Source organism: Sinocyclocheilus grahami, unplaced genomic scaffold, assembly GCF_001515645.1.
Source record: "Sinocyclocheilus grahami isolate Dianchi unplaced genomic scaffold, SAMN03320097.WGS_v1.1 scaffold295.1, whole genome shotgun sequence".
Classification (NCBI taxonomy): Eukaryota; Metazoa; Chordata; class Actinopteri; order Cypriniformes; family Cyprinidae; genus Sinocyclocheilus; species Sinocyclocheilus grahami.
Window position 1 is genome coordinate 14355 of NW_015505474.1, and position 21945 is coordinate 36299.

At 38.2% G+C, this 21945-nt stretch overlaps 1 protein-coding gene across 1 annotated transcript; it reads left to right on the forward strand.

Annotated features, from left to right (window-relative positions):
- The first annotated feature begins 9990 nt into the window (after positions 1–9990).
- LOC107600972 (rho-related GTP-binding protein RhoE-like) lies at positions 9991–21700 on the forward strand. The gene is made up of 5 exons (XM_016292971.1): positions 9991–10301; positions 10453–10540; positions 18259–18368; positions 19662–19796; positions 20141–21700. The coding sequence occupies exons 1-5, from the start codon at positions 10152–10154 to the stop codon at positions 20387–20389; spliced, it is 732 nt and encodes a 243-aa protein (XP_016148457.1). The 5' UTR covers positions 9991–10151; the 3' UTR covers positions 20390–21700.
- The last annotated feature ends 245 nt before the right edge of the window (positions 21701–21945 follow it).

Here is a 21945-nt window from a genome sequence, read left to right on the forward strand (position 1 = left end):
CAGAATGAGAGTCCAAACAGCTGATAAAAACATCACAATAAGAGATTTAATCGGAGACATCACTAGTTGTCTGGAAAACAGCTTGCACAGATGCATCTGCAGGCGACTGGCAGCCAGCCTGGACGGACAGGATTTTCCTGCTTTGCTAATGCCCATAGCTGCAGGCTAACATTTCTAGTGTAATGATGTTAACATGCCAAAGCCATATGGAAAATCAAAGGCAGGACTTTTACAGGGAATACCAAGGACAATATGCATCAGTACGGAGGGTACGATTCAGATGATAGATTTTAATGAGAATGCCTGATAGAGCACAAACACATTTTGGCATGTTGTTTTGTCGTACAAGGTACGACTGGAGCATGTTCGGAAAGGATTGCTAGCTTGCTGCTAACCGAATGTGTTTCAATATACACTATACTTACGATACTATACTTTTTTTTTTTTTATAGTATGTGAAAAAGTATTCATATGCGCCAATAGCCATTTTGAATAGTAATATGAGTTCACGTGACCTCAAATTTTACTTTAAAATTCAGCTATTAAGCATTTTATGTAAAATTGTGTAAAAAATGTCTATTTTTGGATGTGCATTATGGGATACAGTTGGAAATATGGGTATTGTTTGTTCATATGAACAGATTTGGCGAAATTTAGCATTACATCACTTGTTCACCAATGGATCCTCTGCAGTGAATGGGTGCCGTCAGAATGAGAGTCCAAACAGCTGATAAAAACATCACAATAATCCACAAGTAATCCACATGACTCCAGTCCATCAATTAACATAATGTGAAGTGAAAAGCTGCATGCCTGTAAGAAACAAACTCATTATTAAGACATTTTTAACTTCTAACTGTTGTGTCTGGCTGAAATATGAGTCATCTATCCATAATATTGCTTTCACAAGTGAAAAAGTGGTCTCGTCTGAATCAGGAGAGAAATATGCACAAATCAAGAGCCCCTTTGCAAGCAAAAATAAATAAAACAAAACAAAAGTCTAAAACAGTCCTAAACAAATATTGTGATGTTTTTATCAGCTGTTTGGACTCTCATTCTGACGGCACCCATTCACTGCAGAGGATCCATTTGTGAGCAAATGACATTGCTAAATTTATCCTATTTGTTCCCATGAAGAAACAAATTCATTTACATCTTGAATGGCCTGGGAGTGAGTACATTTTCAGCAATTTGATGCAAGTTCTTTAGAGTACTTTTCTGAGTTTCAGTATATGATTAAAACAGCTGTGTTTTTGCCGTGTTAATATCTTCTCCCAAATGCTCTGTAAATGGGACAGAGTTATTAAAAGTACTCCTTATACGAGTTTAAAAGCACCGAGCATCAGCACGTTATTTGCATAAAAGCATCGTTTTTGTGTGGTTCATCTGAGGCTGGTTTTGTGTGCGTGCTGTTCATAAGGTGTCTCTCAGAACTATTAACCATGAAAAAAAAAAAAACATTAAGAGTTCTGTTATTTATCACGAGCGAAACTCGCCCACGCTGCGGCTCCTTTGCATGTACACAGAATTCATAACTGCTAATTCAATAAATGACTATACGCTTGCTAATTGGCTTATAATGAAATATTCGGTGTGAGAGACTGAGTGCTACTTAGGGAGAAATTAATGGCTGACATGTTGTCCATATCTATTTTTGCTAAAAGAAAACGTAACTTAACACCAGATCCTTAAACTTAATTCATTTGGCAGATGATTTTATCATTCAAGTTGTTCTGTTGCTTAAGGTTTGTACTGACAGCTTTTTGCTCACAACTAAATTTTTTTGTGGGTGGGTCCCACAAAGGAGGTCCTTGGGGGGTCCCGGCCCGAGCAATTAGCCCCGAGACAGCTTTCCCAGTTGTCCCCCGCTGTCGATGGACCAGATTGGGTGTTGCAAGAGCCAAATGACCAAATGTTTGGGGATAATCCAAGAATTGTATAGTATTGGCTTATATATTTGAATTGAAACGTGGATTGTTCGGCCTTAGCTTTGGATTGAAATTATTAGTGAATTTCTATGGAAACATTGCTGCTAGTTCTGCTATTTCATTTGGTTTAGGAACAATATGTGGCACAGACCAACATATAGCATAAAGTGAAAGATTTCCCTGTATAAAATTCAGTTGGTCATGAGAATTTGCCGTGTTGACCAACAGAAATCTGTTGGTTTGACTGTGCTTCATACATTGCTGCACTTTGACAATAGACGGTAGACTTTTTAAATTTTTTGTGCAAAATTTCACCAATGTGACTGACTTAATTGAAAATCTCATGTAAGACATTCTTAGCAGCTTTTGACACCTCTGTGAAGAATAAAAATAAATATTTACAAAATAACTTAACAGACAATTCTAGTCAAATTCTTGTCTTTTTCTTTTCCAGAAATGCACAGGGCAAGCACATAAAGACAAGCTGTTTGAGTAAACTGTTTGGCCTTTGAAGGCAGCTACAGGAAATGTCAGTGAAATCATTAAATGAGGACCTTCCATCATAAAGAGCAGTTCAAAGAGATACTGTAGTGACTTTATTAAAACAGGCCCTGACATCATGTGGCGTCAGCATCTGTATCGCAGCATGGAGTTTATGGAGAGAATTACAGAGAGTGTGACGCCATTCCAAACCCTAGCGAGCTGCATTGCTGTCTGCAGCCAGGTAAGACAGCAACTCAACTAGTAGAAACGTTGGTTATGTCTACAATTAGGTTTTATCACAGGAGGCTTGACTTACAATTGAGTTCAATAGAGTTTGGTGTTAGCATGTTGCTAAGCTAACTATATGACACTCTAATCAGCATAAAAACACACCGAGATTGGCTAAAATAGTTGTATTATTACATTTGAATTGGATTGAACTATTGTTGTATCACTAATTTTGGTTTTGAATGAATTATATTTCTCTCAAGTTCGCCATCTTAAAATGCTGCCTACTTAGTGAGCTCTCTAGGGTTTGGAACAAAGTTTCTCCTCGGCTTTCTTGTCTTATTGAGGTTTGTGTGTTGACAGAATTTGTGTGTGAGAAACGTAGAAGACCGTAGAAAACCATGACCCATGTTGACCCTTTCCAATTGTGAGCTATAACTTAATTATACTAATGCGCACACACACACACTTGCCTAAAACCAGAGGACACTCTAAAAACCCTTAAAGGATCAAAGGCTGCATGCCAATGTGATCTCCCGGCGCGTGAACCGCAACTGAGCCCCTTAAACACACGCAGACCGCCACCATCGTCAACAGGGACTGGCACGCTGCTGCTCCAGAGGGAACGGCCCCCCTCTGTAGCTCACAGAAAGATCTGAAACAAAAGAACGGTACAAACAAAGACCAATGGATGGAAAGAAAAGTAGTGAACAAGAATAGAGTGTTAAGAAGAAGAATTGTGCCAGTTGAAACTGGTCAAGAGGGACTACAGATATCACGAAACAAGTCACTAAATGTGAATTTAAAAAAAAATTAACTGCACTAATTATTCACGCCACAGTGCCACGCTGGTTAAGTTAGTCCAGCTAGCATCACAATTACGCTGCAAAAACTGACTGAAAGTTTTTAATTAGGCTTTTTTGGTGTTTTTGACTCTTTTTCCGTAAAATAATTTGTTATTATATAATGTGTTATGAGTTTGTTTTTGGGTTTTTTTGGCTTATTTTCCAGTAAAATACCTACATTTTTAAAAGCTACTAATATCAGTTAAATACTTACAGTATAAATATACACTATATATACACTTTCTATGTGTAGTTGTAATTATTTCTATAATTTACTGCTGGTTTTATACAATATAGGTCATTATCTAAATATTAGTGTGAGTGTGTACACACAAATCTCTCTCTCTCTCTCTCTCTCTCTCTCTCTCTCTCTATATATATATATAATTTATTATAGGTTTAATTAGTCTTTTTTCCAGTAAAAACACCTAAATGTAATTTAGAACATTCTTAATGATGAATATGTTTTCTTGGAAAACAAGTCAGGATTTTATAGTTAGCCTATATAAATATTACTATTTATATAATTTAATGTAATACACATATGTTTTAATAAGTTCCAGTATAAACACCAAAATATAATTTATAATTATATTTAATGATATTTAAATACTTTTTATTGTAAAATGAGTCCATAAATGAAACTCTTTTATGTAAAAATGTAGTTTTGCTTAATACATTATTAAAAAATCTTATTTTTAAAGTTAAATCTTATTATAATCTAAACTGAATATAATGCAATGTATAGAGTACATTTATCATGCTTTTATGATACTTTTTTAACCGTTTTAGAGCCTGACAGCCCCATTCTGTATCCAATTGCATTATATGGAAGAGAGCAGCCTGGACGTTCTACTAATCTTCTTTTTGTTAAACAGACAAAAGGAAGTCATGCAGGTTTGGAATGACATGAGGGTGAGTAAATGATGACAGTTTTCAATTTCAGAAATACTTATTTGACTTATTCAGTGGAGAAAGCAGTAAATTTTTTGCTGCATTTATTGAATCATGTTACTTGTGTGTCAGGGTGGAAATGGGTCGAGCTCCTTTCTGTCTCTTGTATCTGGGTGTGTGGTATCGCAAATCTGCATGGCAGCTGTCGACTTGCTCTCTCACGGACTGCAGCTTTATGGCATTTACCACAGACATTTACCTCCACATCGTTTGCATCCTCATTCTGGAGTACCGCAAGGTTCAGTCCTGGGCTCCCAGATTTGCGGCCAACAATCGTCTTTGCAACGGCGGTTTGATGCAGTCGACATTCTACAGTGAGATCTGAATGGGCCGGTAATGAGATTTGGCTCTTATTGTTGTGACACTGACAAACGACACATCCTCAACACTACATCAAAGACCTAAGGGAAAGATTTACCACAAAAGACTTTCCCCTCTGTCACTACTGTCCACACCCAGGGAATTATGGAAGTATTGTTACACTGGCATAACTCACAAGCCCTGTATGAAGTCTCCAATCAGTTTGTCACATGTTTTGTTGATCAAAAGTGTAACATGCCACATATGTAGATGATCACGGGGAATTTGCACTAACCAGCCACCAACAGACACGACTGCAGTGACTTCTGTGACAAATCCTGATGGTTTGATTTGGCTTTTGTTAAAAATTGTATTTGTATTTTGTATTTGGTTATGTTAAAATACTTTGCTTTCATCGAATCCTTCCACCCAGTTTATGAACCGTTTGTGAAACCAAATAATTTTTGGATAAATTGCACCGAAATGCAGTATTTCCAGGGTTAAAGCGTAGTTATTGTAAACACCTGGGGGATATTTTGAGTTGCTCATATGTCAATCTGACACATTGTATTTAATTTCATTAGACAGGTTTTTAGAGCAGCGTTTGCTTATTTACATTTTGTTTCATGTCTTGATGAAACTTGGCTTCTTGTTAATGACATTTAAATGAACAGTTCATCCTCTGAGGACAGATTTTAAAGCCAGCAGGTACAGGTTTTAGTCTTTTGTTCTTACTCTGTGATTGACGGGTGGAATAATTAGCCAGTGAAACGCCTCTGGGTTCATTCCACAGTCACAGAAGAATTCTGTACCACACACTCCCTAAAAACACAAACGCATGTAAAAACATACTGTAAGATTGTATCATAGTAATACCCATAAATGATCAGGTAAAGTGTGAGAATACTGTATGATTGTTGAAATCTTTCTTTTTTATATATATTTTGTAGGATTCTTCATCCTTGACAAGAGCAAGAAGCAGAACGGCATTACAACCTCCATTTAGAACAGAAATAAATTCCATAATGTAACATTTTCTCAAGTATGATTCAATGAGAAATATAGCAGATGTCTACACTTGTGGGTTTAATGGTAATATATAAATTATTAATAATTATTATATTAATTTATTGTGTAAAAATGTTTTCTTTTATCGATTACACTTATAAAATAGTATTACTTTTATAATGTATTAATGTCAAGTAATAATAGTATTGCTCCCACTCTGTTACAGTTTACATATTATAAATAATATTTGAGAAGTTTGTTACTAAAAAAAATTATTTATTAGGTAAAAGTAATATATTTTCTATAAATAGATAGATAGATAATACAATATGATATTAAATAATAAAATGTAAATATTTAGTATGTTTTAATTTATTTTATTTATTCATAATAAAAGTTGTCCTATTTTATACATAAGTATTAATATTAAATGTATAATATATTATTTAATGCCATGTATTAATATTATTACTCCCACACTATTGCATTTTATGTACATATATTATATTATGTATATACATAATTTTTTTAAATGTAATTTTTAGTTATAATTTAAAAGGATTTTTAAAACATATTTCCGATAGATGGATAGATAGATAGATAGATAGATAGATAGATAGATAGATAGATAGATAGATAGATAGATAGATAGATAGATAGATAGATAGATAGATAGATAGATAGATAGATAGATAGATAGATAGATAGATAGATAGATAGATAGATAGATAGATAGATAGATAGATAGATAGATAGATAGATAGATAGATAGATAGATAGATAGATTTTGTTTTATTAATTGAAAGGGATTTTTTTCTCTCTCTTTCTCTCTCTCTAGCTTATTACATGTATAATTTATTATTTAAGTATAAATTTTATTACACACTAAAATTATTCAGAAAAAGCACAGATGAATACAAAGTCAGCAGCATTTATTTAGAACATAAATGGTGTCAATATTTCATGTTTCACTGTTAATTCTGTTTCAGACTGTATTAATTTATCTGTTAATTTTACTTCTCAAACACTAAAAATTCTATTAAGAAGCATTTATTTTCATTTATTTATAGACAGCAGCATTTACATACAGCACAAATGGTGTCGGTTTTGATTTCATGTTCCACTTCTAATTCTGTACATTTGAACGACTGGTTGGCCCACTTACAACCCTCCGAAGTGATACATAAGATGTGTTTCCCATTCCCAGTGCAAGCCGACACCTTTTAAAGTTGACAGGCACCAACAAGAGTGTGTGTGAGAGGCTGTTTAGGAGGTCTTGCTCAGGGGAAATGTCAAATGGCAACGTATTTCCCACAATTCTCCATTTCATTCTCACGTTGTGTGTATCAACTTGTTACTCACTGATGTGCGTTTGAAATGTACCTCGTCGCAGTTCCTGATCTCATTTGCACTCTCTCTTGCAGTCACCTCCACTCCAGGAAAATCAGTCTTTGGTTTAAAGCGAGCAGTATTAGAGCAGCGTTAGCCGGAGGAAAATGTCAGGGTGCTTTCTGCCTGAACGACTATTGACAGAAAGGTCTGTGAAGCAGAAAGCAATTTAAGAAGAAAGGGGCCATTTTACTGTCAGTCTGTGTCGCTGCTTCACCGCGGCAATCAGCCATTATCGCTAAACACGAGTCAATGAACATGCCACGTAAACAAACAAATAACAGTATGAGACGGGTTTGTTAAGTCGCTTACTGCGATAAAACCATCAGAAGGGTGTTTAAATTGAGCAGACGGTCACAATCAAATCATTCAAACTTCACTATTGCTATTTCTAATATTTAACATTAGCAGACTCTTGTTAGCATAGCTAATCAGCCACATAAAACACCCAGAATCCCCTGGCAATATAGTAACAACCCCTCTGAACATGTTAGCATTGTGGCGGTAAGTTACAATTAAAGATTTGTACACAAAATATTAAAATGCACTCATATCTTAATCAACCTTATTTGATACTAATACAAATATGATTAATATGTCAACCACACAGGAGTTGTGTTTAATCATTAACCAGCATAAACCAGCAAAGGACCAGCTTAAACCAGCAAAGGACCAGCATAAACCAGCAAAGGACCAGCTTAAACCAGCAAAGGACCAGCATAAACCAGCAAAGGACCAGCTTAAACCAGCATCCCAGCGTCAAAACATACCTAACCAGCATATGCTGTTTTTTTCAACAGGGGTATTAGTTTGGCTAGTAAACAACCCCATATAAAAACACCTAGAATGCCCTGGCAACCATCCAGAGCACCTTAGCAACCACTCTGAATTTGTTAGCATTGTGGTGATAAGTTTTGGAGGGGTTAGCATCGATAACATTTCAGATTTAAAAGTATACTGTGCACAAAAATATTAAAATGCAGTGATATTAATCAACTTTATCTGATACTATACAAAATTGTTTATAATAAAGTCGACACACAGGAGTTGTTTAACCGTTAACTTTTAATTGTGCTAATTGTTCAGTATTATAGCAGTGCTTGAATACTCTATTTGTGTTTTGCTAAGCTTCACTATTATTATTGTTAATACTTAGAGTCTCTTCTGAGTTCAGCTATTAAACAGTCACCTAGCAAACACCCAGAATGAGCTGACAATGCCCTGGCAAGCACATAGCAACACCCTAGAAATAAGTCAGAACACATTTGCATTGTGGCGGTATGTTTTGTGTTGGGTTAGCATCACACATTTTTTTCTAAAGAAGAGATTCGTTTTTTAGTACACTAGAAAATATTAAAATACACTATTATCTTCATCTAATCAACCTTATTTGATAATAATAACAACACAGGATTATAGTGTTGTTTGAATACTCTGTGTTTTGTTCAAATGTACATTGTTTCATGTGTGTTTCAGCTAGGACAGCTAAGGGGGTTTATTTCAGCTCTCTCAGACTTTGACCTTTGACCTGCAGGAAGAACATGTGGTCATGGCATTAGTGCATGGGTAGATTCGTTAGACTCCCAAAATCACGATTTAATTAGCGCCATTGCTGACACATATAATGATCTTTTAGCTGGGATGTGCGGAGACGGGTCAGACCACGCTGCTTCACCTCACAGAGCGACAAGAGATGTTACAGTTGTGTAATGGATGCTACAGTTGAGGGGTTTCATACGGTAACCATTGGATACAGGAGCAAGGTTGATTTCAAATTATTAGCAAGTACATTGGGTCAATATTTGTTCTCATTTCACAGAACAAACTTGAATGAACATGTGTGTCAATATACAATGACCTTCCCTCAACACACACACACACACACACACACACACAGAGGAACCAGAAGCTACAGTCATCAGGCCTCAGGGGTTTGTGTGGGGTTGTGGGTAAGCAGATTCTCAGAGCGGATCTTGTTATATTGGCTGTGTATCTGCACAGAGAATAACTGACTTCTTTAAACTGAAGACAACAGAAAAACAGTTATCTGTCTGTCATTATATATCTATCTATCTATCTACAGTACCCCAATCCCCCCCAAATATAATGATATTAAGATGGTGAATGTCCAACATGTCCAAACAAACATGGAGGTACCATGGTACTTTTTGGTACTTTTCTCTCTCTCTCTTTCTCTCACTCACCCTCTTTCACTTTTTCTTTCTCTCTCAGCCTGACACACATTCACATCATCTACTGTAAGAGCTGATGACATGCTGATGGAATGAATGTGTTACAAATATGTAGCAGATAATATATGCTGACTCCATGTCTTTTCCTGCTCCAGTGCCTCCACACCTGGGTAACTGCTCTTCAGCCAACATGATATGATTATTAGACCTACACCTTCTCCTGTGATCAATTTATATTCGATTGCTTCACATAAAAAAAAAAACAAATTATTGAGAGAGAAAGTACATGGAGTATTTGAAAATAAATTTGTAACAGCACAGAAATTCTGGACAAGATATGTTGTAAACTAACCATACTGTATTATAGATTTCACTCATTTGAAATGTTTCTGGTATAAAATACTATATAAAGTAGCCCCAAAAAACGAATTTCACAATATATTTAAAATGTATTACAGTTTATTGTTTATTTCTTTTGGTCACTGGAACTTTGAGTTTCATAGAGCTAGAAGCAAAGACATATTTATTAAGGCCTGTAGGGTATGCTCTTTCTCTCTCCCTACTGAAAGAAAGGGGAGGATCTCTGGGTGTCTTCAAAGACAGCCATTGGTTTACCGGGCTCATATAAAACACAGCACATACCCCAAAAGTGAGAGGACTGGAATTCAAGCAGTTGATGTATATCTCTGCAGGAGAGGGAGAGGGAGAGTTCAGGACACGAGCAGAGGGAATCCGCGCAGAGGGAAGGGGTTATAGAAAAGCTGTGCGTTTGTGCGCGTCTTCTCCGTTGTGCGCCTCCTCGGACTTGCGCGTAAAGACAATCAATGAAGGAGAGAAGATCTATAGAGAAACTGTCCCTTCAGCCCGGAATGGATCCGAGTCAGAGCCTCAAATGTAAGATCGTGGTCGTGGGGGACAGTCAGTGTGGGAAAACCGCTCTGCTCCACGTTTTTGCAAAGGACTGTTTCCCAGAGGTGAGATGCGTAAAATCCAGTGGGTGCGCAACTGCGCTTTACGATATAGGCTGTAGTTCTGTAGCATGTGCATTCATTTTCACATTTTAAACTCTTAAAATAGACATGTTTAGTAATATTTGCAATTTTCTTTCATGTGCCTTTTCCCTAGAATTACGTACCCACTGTGTTTGAGAATTACACAGCAAGTTTTGAGATTGACAAGCAGAGAATAGAGCTCAGCCTGTGGGACACCTCAGGTGAGTCTCAAATTATGTTTTTTACTATATACATCTGGATCATTTAGATTGAATTGCATTTTATAGTGCAAATATATTATGTGTACAGTATATATAAACTATAGTATGGAGTCTTTAACCATTCATAGGACCCGTTGGTGGATAGAGAGCCAGAGCTTGGACTCCTTGTTACATATTTTATAAAACTGTGTGTTGCATGTTAAACCTCCTCTATAATGCTATGCATATATTACATTATCAATATATTAATGCTGAACTTTAGCTTTTTTAGATTTGGTTGGAGCTGTACATGTTAATATATAATTATATAATGTGTTTTAGATCCACATATAATTCAGTAGCATCACAGACCCCCTTTGAAAACCCCTGCTATAGTGTATATAAATAGTTTAATTGATATGCAGAGTAAATAAACTGTATATGCTATATGCACTATAATGCTGTAATGAACGTTGTGGCTGTTAATATACAGTGCAGTCAGTAAAAAGAGGCCTTGTTACAATTAAAAAAGTTAGGGTTTGACCTATGCAGTGATTGTTTTGCTTTATAATTTCCTAATTTTGTATATTTTATGTCCGTTTAGTTCATTTACATGCTGTTGGTTCAAGACATGTCCAGACTTGTTGTCTTTCTTCATAAATCCAGTGAACACATCATTATTTTGATGCATCATTGTGTTGTGCAGGGTAATGATGTAATTGCTAGGGCTTACGTTTATGCCTGGAGGAAAATCTGGGTTTGTTTAATAGCTTTTCTTTATTTTTCTGAGCGGTTGAGCGATTCTCGGTTGAGTCAGTACGAGAGCCTGCCAAGCGTTTAATCACACACACACACACACACACACACACCCTGCTAATACATTCTCACACACTCCACCCATCTGTGGAATATGATCCACAGACACCTCACTTTTAAGGAATGTTAGGATGGCATCACGGGGAATGTTGCTGTAAGTGAGGTTTTGGATAAACACATGAAACGGAAACTGTTGCCACAGCTGGGGTCTTGCTGCAATTCACACATTTAACAAAACCAAACAACTGTGACCACACAGGCAAATGAGAGTGGGGTCTTGGCTCACTCTGTCTGATTGTAGGGTATTGGTATGTTTCCAGAGTTCGCGCTCGGATCACCCAGGAGAGTTCAGACCTGCTGTCTGGAGGTAATCACAGGCCCTATAAAGCAGCCAGCCAGACAGACTGCTTTAGACTGTGACCTGTTTGGAGCTCAGCTATGATCTGGGGTAAACTGCATTCAGACCTGAACCTGGGTTTTAGGTTATTTGGTGCTGTGTGTGGTCTGAATTCTAATGTGCTTATGTGCTAAATATCTCCTTCCAGTATATGTTAAGCCATCATGCTAGGGTATTATGTTTGATCAATTTTACCAGCTACATTTTGCAAATTGTCTGGCCAGCTACACCAAATCAGCGAAACTGGTCTTTTCAGCAGGGTCTGCAAATCTCAAGTAATTTTTTTAATGTAGTGTCATATTCTCAATCTGGATCCAGTTCTTCTAGAGTAATTTCCTAAATCAAGAACCATGTGCTAGTTTGACCTGCTGAAATGCTAGCACTGCTGGTCACTAGCCTTTGCTGTGTTTTGAATGCTGGTATGTTGTAGGCCTAGGCTTCTTAACTAGCTTAACCAGCAAAACTTGATACTTGTGAACAGCATGGCAATACTGGCAATGCCAAAAAAGGATATTTGCTAGTTTTTTTGCATGGTAGAATCAGTCCAAGATCTAGTGAACTGAGCTAATTAAGAGTCAAATCTCACATTTTTCTGAATATGAATGGTATTAAATGTGAATCTACATCATAAATCCAAATGTAAAATTTTGAGCTATTCCCCAAAACTAGAGGGATGTGCTGCAATCCTGAGTGAAAATTACAACATTTGGAGTCGTGTGCTCAATCTGGATTAATTTCCTGAATCAGAGTCTGTCCTAAATTGGAAGCGATTGCCTACATTTTGAGCCAAGTGCTAAATCTAGAGTTATAGTCTAAATCCAGAATCATTTCCTAAATCCCTAAAGCTCAAACTAGAACTATATATGATGATAATTCAATGCATGTTGGTTCAGTTTGTTTCGTGATGTAAGTACAGGAGTGTGTTCTGCTGACAGATGTCTGCGGTGGGCGTCTGCGGGCAGGGCCGCCTGTCTTATACTGGCTTTTGGATATGTAGTTAGTTGCTTGTGTCAGGCTGTGGGCTTCCAGCATTCTGTTCATTACAGTGTAAGTTATTGTGTCAGAGCCAGGCTCCAAGGTCTCCCCAGTGTGTGTGTGGTCTTTCCTTTCAAAAGCCTAAGTCCTGGATTTAACAAGTTCTGAACACACCTGAGCACATTCCAGATAATGAGAGAAATAGACATGTGGACTAGGAAACCTTGGATGTTTGCCCTTGAATAATCATAAATTCATTGTCTTGAGAGTTTCTGAACAGTCTGTGAATCCGGGGGTTGCTCCCAGAATTGCCTGAATGGATAGTTTCTTGGCACTTCTTCTTTGTGCTGCTTTGTTTGCAACAGCTGCCACCCCCGTCAACCAGACTGGCTGCTCCTGTCATTGTCCACCAATCAGCTGTTGAGTCACGACCCCATTCACCATTCAGCTGGCAGCATCCGTCACTGATCCGCCATGGAACCCATTGATACAGTAGAGTACATGCGTACCATTCGGAATTGAAACAGTTCGCTTCCGAAAGAGTACGACCAAGACTTTTTGTGTTGAATAGAAAAGAGGGGAATGCAATTGTGTTTCTTTTTGTTTGTTTTACTTTTGACTGAGCTCAAGTCTTGCGTAACATCTTTTTTAGGACTGTTGCCCATTGTTGTGTTTGTTCAAATGATTCCCACTCATGGCAATGAAAAACCGAGCATTCTTTGGTCATTATTCCAATGTCAAAGTGCTGCTGCCATTCTGCTGCATGAATGTTTCATTAGGCTTTTCTCATGTATATTGATTGTAGGTCTTAGTAAGTCCTTCTAAATCTGAAACTCAAGTGTGTATGTGCATGTATTGTGTGTTATGTGATACACAAGAGGCCAAGTGTCAGGATAACACCCTACCGGAGACAAGAGACCGCATGCTCTCTGATCTTCTTGATGGCCATGAGCATGTGTGTGTATATCCCCTAATAGCCGATCCTCAATGGAATCGGACCCCTTCCCCCAGCTTCGCTCTTCCAGACACATATTGACCAGAAACCCCCTGCAGATGTGAAGCCAGGATCTTGACATGTCTGTCTCAAAGGGTTCCTTATCCACCAGTCAGACCATGATCAATCAATATACGCACACTCTGCTTTGGGATCTTTTTATTCCTTTGTGAGTTGTACATTTTACAATAAGCATATCGTCTCGGATAACTAGTGCCAAATTCAGTCCATTGTTCCTCAATCATCCTATCTCCTTGCTCCCCTAGGGCCGGTGACGGATATGCTGTCATGACTAGGCATGGGCCGATTACCGGTTTCAAGCTATACCGCGATTTGAAAATTTCACAGTTTCAAAACCACTAATATTTTCTGTTATACCGTTCCTGTGGTATGCGCTGTTTTTTATGTCTCCTCAAAGACTGAAAGTGTAGGAATCCATCAGGTTGAGTGCAGTGTAGAGAGTAACACGACCCTTCTCCTTCTGTTGGTGCGAGCGTGGTCAGTCACGTGTGTGTAGGATGGCCGAACTTAAGGAGCTTCCCCTGGAACTTACGCGATCGGCAACTGGCCGATTTTTGTCTTATTGCAGCTCGTCTCTGTTCTGGACTTGCACAAACTGCATTGCAATGCAATCATTTTCCAAAATGTCATTTATGTGAAAATATGAAGTCTGTAAACGCCCATTAACACAGGCCAAAGACGCTGAAGACGGATGCAAAGAGAAAAATACTGTAGCAGGCAGATCACTCACTGTTCATGATGCACAAACTATTGGAAGAATATCCTCAATGTTGATTTGAGGGTTTATATGAATGTGTTTCTGAGGGGAACTGACAGAAACAGAAAACTAAACAGAAAAGTTTACGTGGTATTTTCTTTTAATCTCGTCTCTGTATAGGGTATATGAAATTCTATAACTAAATGATATGAAATGATATGTATATGAATGATATAACTAAAATTAAATAACTGTAATTTCAGATTTAGGTTAAATAAAGATGTCAGTCTTTATTTTTCTTCTTTTTAAGAAACAAATCAAAGAAAAAATAAACAAATTCTACTGTTCCTAATATTCTGTATGTTGCTCTAAAACGAAATATATTGTGTTCAGCGGAAATTAATTTTGTATTTTTTTTACCCAGTCATTTAAAAATAACACATTTTAGAGCTGTAACGACAATACCGTAATATTTTTGCTTAAGGTTATCATACCGTCAAAATCTCATACCGGCCCATGCCTAATTGTGATATTTCTTAACTTCCTCAAAGTTCTTCTCCATTCCTTTATATCATCAGACATTGTGAGTCTGTGACTCACTCTATGTCCTTCACAGCACAAACAAAGTTTCAGTGTGTTATATCCATAAGAGGGAAAGAAGGCTGTTAATGGAATAGGGATTGGTGGGGGATGGCCGAGATTGTGATAGATGATTGTCTCCCCTACGCAATCCAGTAACTGAAATTGGATAAAATTAAAATCACATTTTGGTAAGAGCAATTTGGTAAGAGTGCACCATAACTCCATTCTACTAGATTAATAACATGTAGTGAACTGAAACAGGACAAACATCATGAGTGATGTCTTTGCTGTTGTGCAACATTACTTGCATCTCTCAAAAAGTCCCCATGAAATCAAAATTAAAGTTTTGTGGGTGTTAGTATCAATATGTTAGTCTTAAGGTTATCTATGAGGCAGTGTGCTCCAAAACAGTGACAAAATTTGCATTTAGAAGACATAAGCTTGCAGTTCGTCACTTCCGCCAAAACGGCTCAAAGATTTTTTTTTTGACGTCACATCGTACTTCCGCTTCTCATTAAATAACCACAATACTGTGAAACCGTGATATTTTTGCTTAAAGGGTTAGTTCATGCAAAAATGAAAATTCTGTCATTAATTACTCACCCTCATGTTGCTCGAAACCCGTAAGACTTTCGTTCATCTTCGGAACACAATTTAAGATATTTTTGATGAAATCTGAGGGCTCTCTGACCCTCCCATAGACAGCAAGGTAACTACCACATTCAAGGTCCAGAAAAGTACCAAGATGATCGACAGAGTAGTCCGTGTGACATCAGTGGTTCAACTGTAAAGTTACGAAGCTATGAGAATACATTTTTGTGCAAAGAAAACAAAAATAACGACTTTATTCCACGTTTTCGTCTCTACTTGTGTACGTGCGTTCACGATCTGGGTCAGCGCCGGTGCCGCCACACGCTCGCGAGTACCACTCTTCTTTGCAATATGTCAAATCTAGTTTTATTTTGATTAAAGATGAAAACAAATATGCATAGTTACACGAGGTACATTTATTAAGAGGATGAATAATATTTTTTTATTTCACATTGCCTTGAAAGCTAAAATAAAGAGAAATCTTCAGCATTTGAGGTAAAATTATAAATTAATCTATGTAAAGTGTTTGCTAATACATGACTTCTTAATCTTGTTTGTACATTCAAAAACATAATCCTTTTCACTGTTAATTTGTAAATAAGTTAGTATCATTCAGCTATTGCATGTCCCTTCAAAGTCCTGATCTACGACGTTGCTATATAACCTCCTTAATCCAACCCTTGACTATTATCAGCAAGGGGAGACCTCATTATCAGCTGACCCCCGAAAACAAAACATTCCCGGGATCATTTCAATGGGCTCCTGCTGGGACAGGCTCTCTCAAACCCACTCCTCAAAGCTGGTCAACTATTGTCGGCTGGATCATATTTCTAACCTTGACGATTTGGGCCTGCATGCCTCACATTCCTTTCAGGAAAGGTTTGCTCTCGTACTCCACAAAGCAGCTATTGTGCGGTAGGCTGCCAGGGAAAAAAAGCGCCATGTGAACCGTTATGTTCTCTGAAATTATTCTTACCTTGTTAGTCATGGAGGAAATTTAATTCAGGAGGAACTCAAGTACTGATGTAGAGTTCGAAAAGACTTTCTTAAAGTTTGTAATGGTGTGCTAGCAATATTTCAAAGCATGAATTAGTATCAAGGGATTTTAGCTTAGGGGTTAAATGTACTTTGCTGAGAATTTTGTCTGTTTATTGCTTTATTTTGATGTAGATTAGGAAGACACTGAGGGATCCAAGCCAAAAACACCAATGGCAAAGAATTCTTTACTGTGTGTGTGCTTTTACATGGTCACCACATCTTTAGAGAAGCATTTAAACACTCGGGGAATCCATCAGCTGTCGTATCCTTCACACATTATGTTGTGATAGCTATGGTGTTCCACAAGTGTGTGTGTGTGTGTGTGTGTGTGTGTGTGTGTGTGTCATTCTAGTTGGCTATTATTTACACAAATACTGTACAACCACACACACACACACACAGCAGGATTTGCGTTTAGTATGCATGCATTGGACAGAGAAACAAAATAATGTGTTTAATGAAAGCTTTAGAGAGAAAACTGTGTGTGGTTAGTGTGTGGGCATCTGTTGTGTGTCTCTCAGAAGAGGCTGAATACCACACTAACAACAACAAAATGTTACTTTTTGTATATTTTTTCCACATAACCTGTCATAACAAAAGTATATTTACACTAACATAAATCACCTTTCAATATATACACTAAAATAACAAACCTTATTCAAACGCTGTGAACTCAAAATAAGTTTGATAATTAGATCTACATACAGATGTAGTTACTTATTGACATTACAAATTAGAGATTAAATGATTAACTGTAAAAAACAAAACAAAAAAAAACACCTATCAAACCTCTCGTGAAACGTTATTGTCCGAGTTGTTCTTGTTTTTTGGCCTGTAGCTGTGGTTGGAATGTGAGCTGTAAAGTCCTGTGGCTGCATGTGTTTTCAACTTCACATTTTTCTACTTAACTTCTGGCACTGGAAATTATCATTCTGTCAAACTAAACAGCCCTCCCTTCACTCTGTCTCTCTCTGTCTCTCATAAACACCACCTCGGTCCTGGAATCTGGCACATTATAAATGTGTTTGTCCTGTGTGGATTGTACATAGCGTGTCTGGCAGAGTTAGCGGGAATGTTTCGTTCTGTCAGAGTAAATCCTGGACTATACCGTCCTCACAAAGAAAAACATCTCCAGAGTTTTAGCCAGGAAGGAAATGCTACATCAGGCAAGGGTCTAATTATTAGCAATGTGTTTACTAAGGCAAGCATCAGTATTTTTATTTGAGTAAGGGATTTGAAGAATTATCTTGTGCTTGTGTAAATCACTTATAAATCATTATTTAGCATTGCAACAGTGACAAAGAACTGGAAGTGTTCTGTGTATTGAGATTTTTTTTATAAGTAAAAACCTATTTAAAGGCTTTATTACTTCTGAAAGCAAAAGTGTGCATTTATGGGTAAAAGTTTCATGTTTAGTATGTCTGAAAAGGGGCTTCAGTGGTTTAAGTGGTTTCATGAATGCTTTCAAATTACTGTCTGTACTGCGTCACTGAGTGAAAGTTTAATGAGGTTAAGTAATATATTGATGGCCCTCCAGACAGTCCCACTATCCTTGTCTAGTTTTTTGTGCATGCTTGTTTTTAAGTGAACTTTGTTCTTCCTGACCAATCCACCTTTTTGTGTCACAGGCTCCCCGTATTATGACAACGTCAGACCGCTTTCATATCCAGACTCCGACGCCGTCATCATATGCTTTGACATCAGCAGACCAGAGACCCTGGACAGTGTCCTAAAGAAGGTGAACGTTTTTTCCAACCTGTAATAATTGATTTGACACACTTAATGTGAGCTTAACAAGTAGGATATTCCTAGATTAACATCCACTGTTGTTCCTGGAATTATATTCCTATCACACAATCAGATTTTAGGACTGGAGTTGGGGTCTTGAACAACATTCCTATCAACCAATCAGATTTTAGGACTGGGATTGGGGTCTTGAAGAACATTCCCATCAACCAATCAGATTTTAGGACTGGGATTGGGGTCTTGAAGAACGTTCCCATCAACCAATCAAATTTTAGGGCTCCAAAATGACCTCTTGAGAATCATGATTGGAGACACCTTCATTTTACATTGTTGATAAAGGAAATTAATAAAGAAAATTATTGTCTAAGCAGTTGACATCTGGGGGCAGAATACATTGGGTGTGGTGCACAAAAGTTTGGGAGTTTCTTGGATATAAAACTGTAGGCTTGACCTTTCTGGTTCTTGACAGTCTAATTGACTTTTAAATGCATTGCTTGTGATTCAGAGAAATTCTTCTACAACTTCATTGTGATTTGCCCACTCTTTGTAGCATTCCAATAAAGTCATCCTTTGTTCAGTAGGCTTGGATATCATCTTGTAGACTTTCAGTCTGGTGTCAGGTGTCTGGAATGGCCTGTGGCTCTGGTTCACTTGGTCAGGGTGGACCCCTGTTTTGATAGTATCATGCTGGCATTAGCTAGACCATGTGAGTGGAAGTTCAGCTGGGAGGTTTGTCTTAAAACGGTTGAGATCTAGGTCGCAGAATCAGAAATACAGTCAGGCTACATGTGGGTACCTGGTGGAATAAGCTAGTGTTGTCTTCCGGAACTTTGAGGCCTCTAGGAGCCAGAGGTGAGCACAGAAGGATCATGGGAATGTAGGGTGTTTGTGTTCCTGTGAACAATCATATGACTGTGTTGTACCCGCCTGTCTCCCGCCAGATTAACTCTGATGATTCTATGCCACACCAACACAGAAAATGCTTTGTTTGGGAAGGAGAGGAATGCAGATCACCTGTAGCATTGTTGGGAAGACGCACACACAGATACACACCCTGAAAAGCAGTCATTACAGTGCAGGCTTTATCCTCGCAGGAAGCATGTCTCTCACCTGTAGCAAGGAAGATTAATACTCTTGTGAAAAAAGGGATGGGATGGAATGTGATATGCTTAGAAAATGGGAACAGGAAACACTTGTTCTAGTCTTTTGTCGTCTCTCAGACAGGGATGGATCAAGGCCAAATGGTTTTATCTTTCCCTGTTGGTTTTGTCTCTTTCTCTCACAGTGGAAAGGGGAGATCCAGGAATTCTGTCCCAACACAAAGATGCTGCTCGTCGGATGCAAGTCAGACCTTAGAACAGACCTCACAACTTTGGTGGAGCTGTCTAATCACAGACAGACACCGGTGTCATATGATCAGGTGAGCGGTTCTCATAAACTCCTTTTGCAATTTGGTTGGATGCCACTGAGACACTCAACTTCAGATTTGGCTTGATATCTAACACCAATCTTATTACTTTACCAGTAATTACGTTTATCAGCAAGGGCAGTTCGGCAACATGGCAATGGTTTAGGTTACTAATCTAATCCATGCATTAAATGTCTGAGTGATAAAGAGTAAAATCTTCCTGAGCACAAAGCTAAACTTCATTTTGATGAAATTGCAAGCGGTAATCATAACAATTAGACTGCTAACTGTGATTTTACTGCTAATTGCTGGTTTTGTTTCATATCAAAGCTCATAATCCTCTCTTTCTCTTTTAGGGTTCAGCTATGGCTAAGCAGATATCTGCACCTTATATCGAATGCTCCGCAGTGCAGTCAGAAAACAGCGTGCGGGACATTTTCCATGTCGCAACATTGGCTTGCGTAAATAAGAACAGCAAAAACATCAAGCGCAACAAATCGGCACGCTCCACCAAACGCATCTCACATATGCCCAGTCGACCAGACCTAGCTGCCGTGGCAACAGACCTACGCAAAGACAAAGCAAAGAGTTGCACGGTAATGTAATGCAAGGAGTTCAGGAGGAAAGATTCATTCTGGGAAGCGGTGAGGGTGGACTGTGGAAGCAAGAAAGGTCTGGAATTGCCTCCAAAGACAAAGCAAAAGTGGAGAGTGGGAGTGTTTGCTCAATGTTCCTGAAGGTCTCTCCGGTTTGAGGGATGCACTTCTTGTTGCCAGAACTCAACAAACATATGGACGTAAACCCATATTAAGGCCCCAACCACCTCTCCTAAACTTATCCACTCAGCAGGAGGATGTCACCCCACTCTCGGCCAATGGGAGGCCTTCCTTCCTGCTCCTGGACATGAAGCTGCTTCCTCTCTGGAGGATTCCTTCTGGAAGCTTCTCCTGCAGGAAAGGAAGGAGGAAGTAGAATCACATAACCATTGAGTCCAAACTTCCGCTGAGCTTTGCCTCACAGCTATTTTTAAAAGATGCACGTTATGGTTGGTATTAACAGTCATATGACGGAACTATGACGAGGAAGATGACTTCCAAAATGGCGAAATTTTGGATAAGGACAACTCTCGTTTCTTTCTTGAGAGTGTATCACTGTGGTTACGGATCACTTCCTCCTTCGATCCTCCTTGGCCTGTTTTGTTCTTTCTGTAGACCAAGAGCACGAGTTTGTGTGTGTGCGTGGTTTTCTTTTTCTTATGCTAAGCTCAGCTAAAACTGTCACCATGGATACACCGCTGGTATATTTGAAATCACACCATTTTCTGTATAACTCCTCAATCACTTTATGGTTCATTAAGATTCAGAAAAAGAAAAACCAAAGAACTGGAAGGTTTTCAAGTCGAATGACTCAATGTTTGACATTCTGAAGTGCGTGATGGATGTGTATTTGAGGGTTTTGGTGGGTCAATGAGAATTTCTTTCACGGTTCTATAAGAACATGTTTCTTCTTGTCTTTATAGACTGGGTATATGGAAGTGCAAATACGGCCTTTGAGAATTAACCTGACCATTTAGTATTCATTTGCATTTGGTTTATCCCTGAAGGGGCATTCACACTGACAAAGCATCTGGAAGTCATTAATTTGCAATGAGGGCTGGTGATTTTAGGCCAGACTGTTTAGAGTTCAACTTTATTCAAATCTGGAAAAATACTTAGGGTGGGACCAGAGCTAATCCTCCCTATACGCAAAATACGCAAACTGCGTAGGGCCCCCGAAACACCTGGGAATTTTTTTTATTTGGCCAGCGGTTATGAATACATGAATGATAATTTCTTTAAATGCGGGGTGCTGTCACCCTTTCTACGTAAAAATCAGTCAAATCATGTAACGTGAATGTCATACAGTCTTGTTCAAAACTAAAAAAAAATGAGTTGAAAGCGTACCGAGCCGCGCAACTGTTTCTCAAGTGCTTGCTGCGAGCGCGATTCGAGACGGGAGTGAAACACGGACAAATGCATTTCATTAATTCGTTCATAACCACTCATACCCCACTCCACCGTTAAAAAACAGTGCAAGATGCTACGTAATGGCCAAAGATGTCTTGGTGTAGCAGTATCTGGCTAACAGCTAAAGCACAGTACACTGTTAGCATGTTAATTTA

What these genes read in the sequence shown, in the direction of transcription:
- LOC107600972 (XM_016292971.1), top strand. Translation starts at nt 10,152, where the DNA reads ATGAAGGAGAGAAGATCTATAGAGAAACTGTCCCTTCAGCCCGGAATG. An exon ending in CAGCCTGTGGGACACCTCAG is followed by an intron (nt 10,541 to 18,258) that starts GTGAGTCTCAAA and finishes TTTGTGTCACAG; the next exon opens with GCTCCCCGTATTATGACAAC. An exon ending in TGGACAGTGTCCTAAAGAAG is followed by an intron (nt 18,369 to 19,661) that starts GTGAACGTTTTT and finishes TTTCTCTCACAG; the next exon opens with TGGAAAGGGGAGATCCAGGA.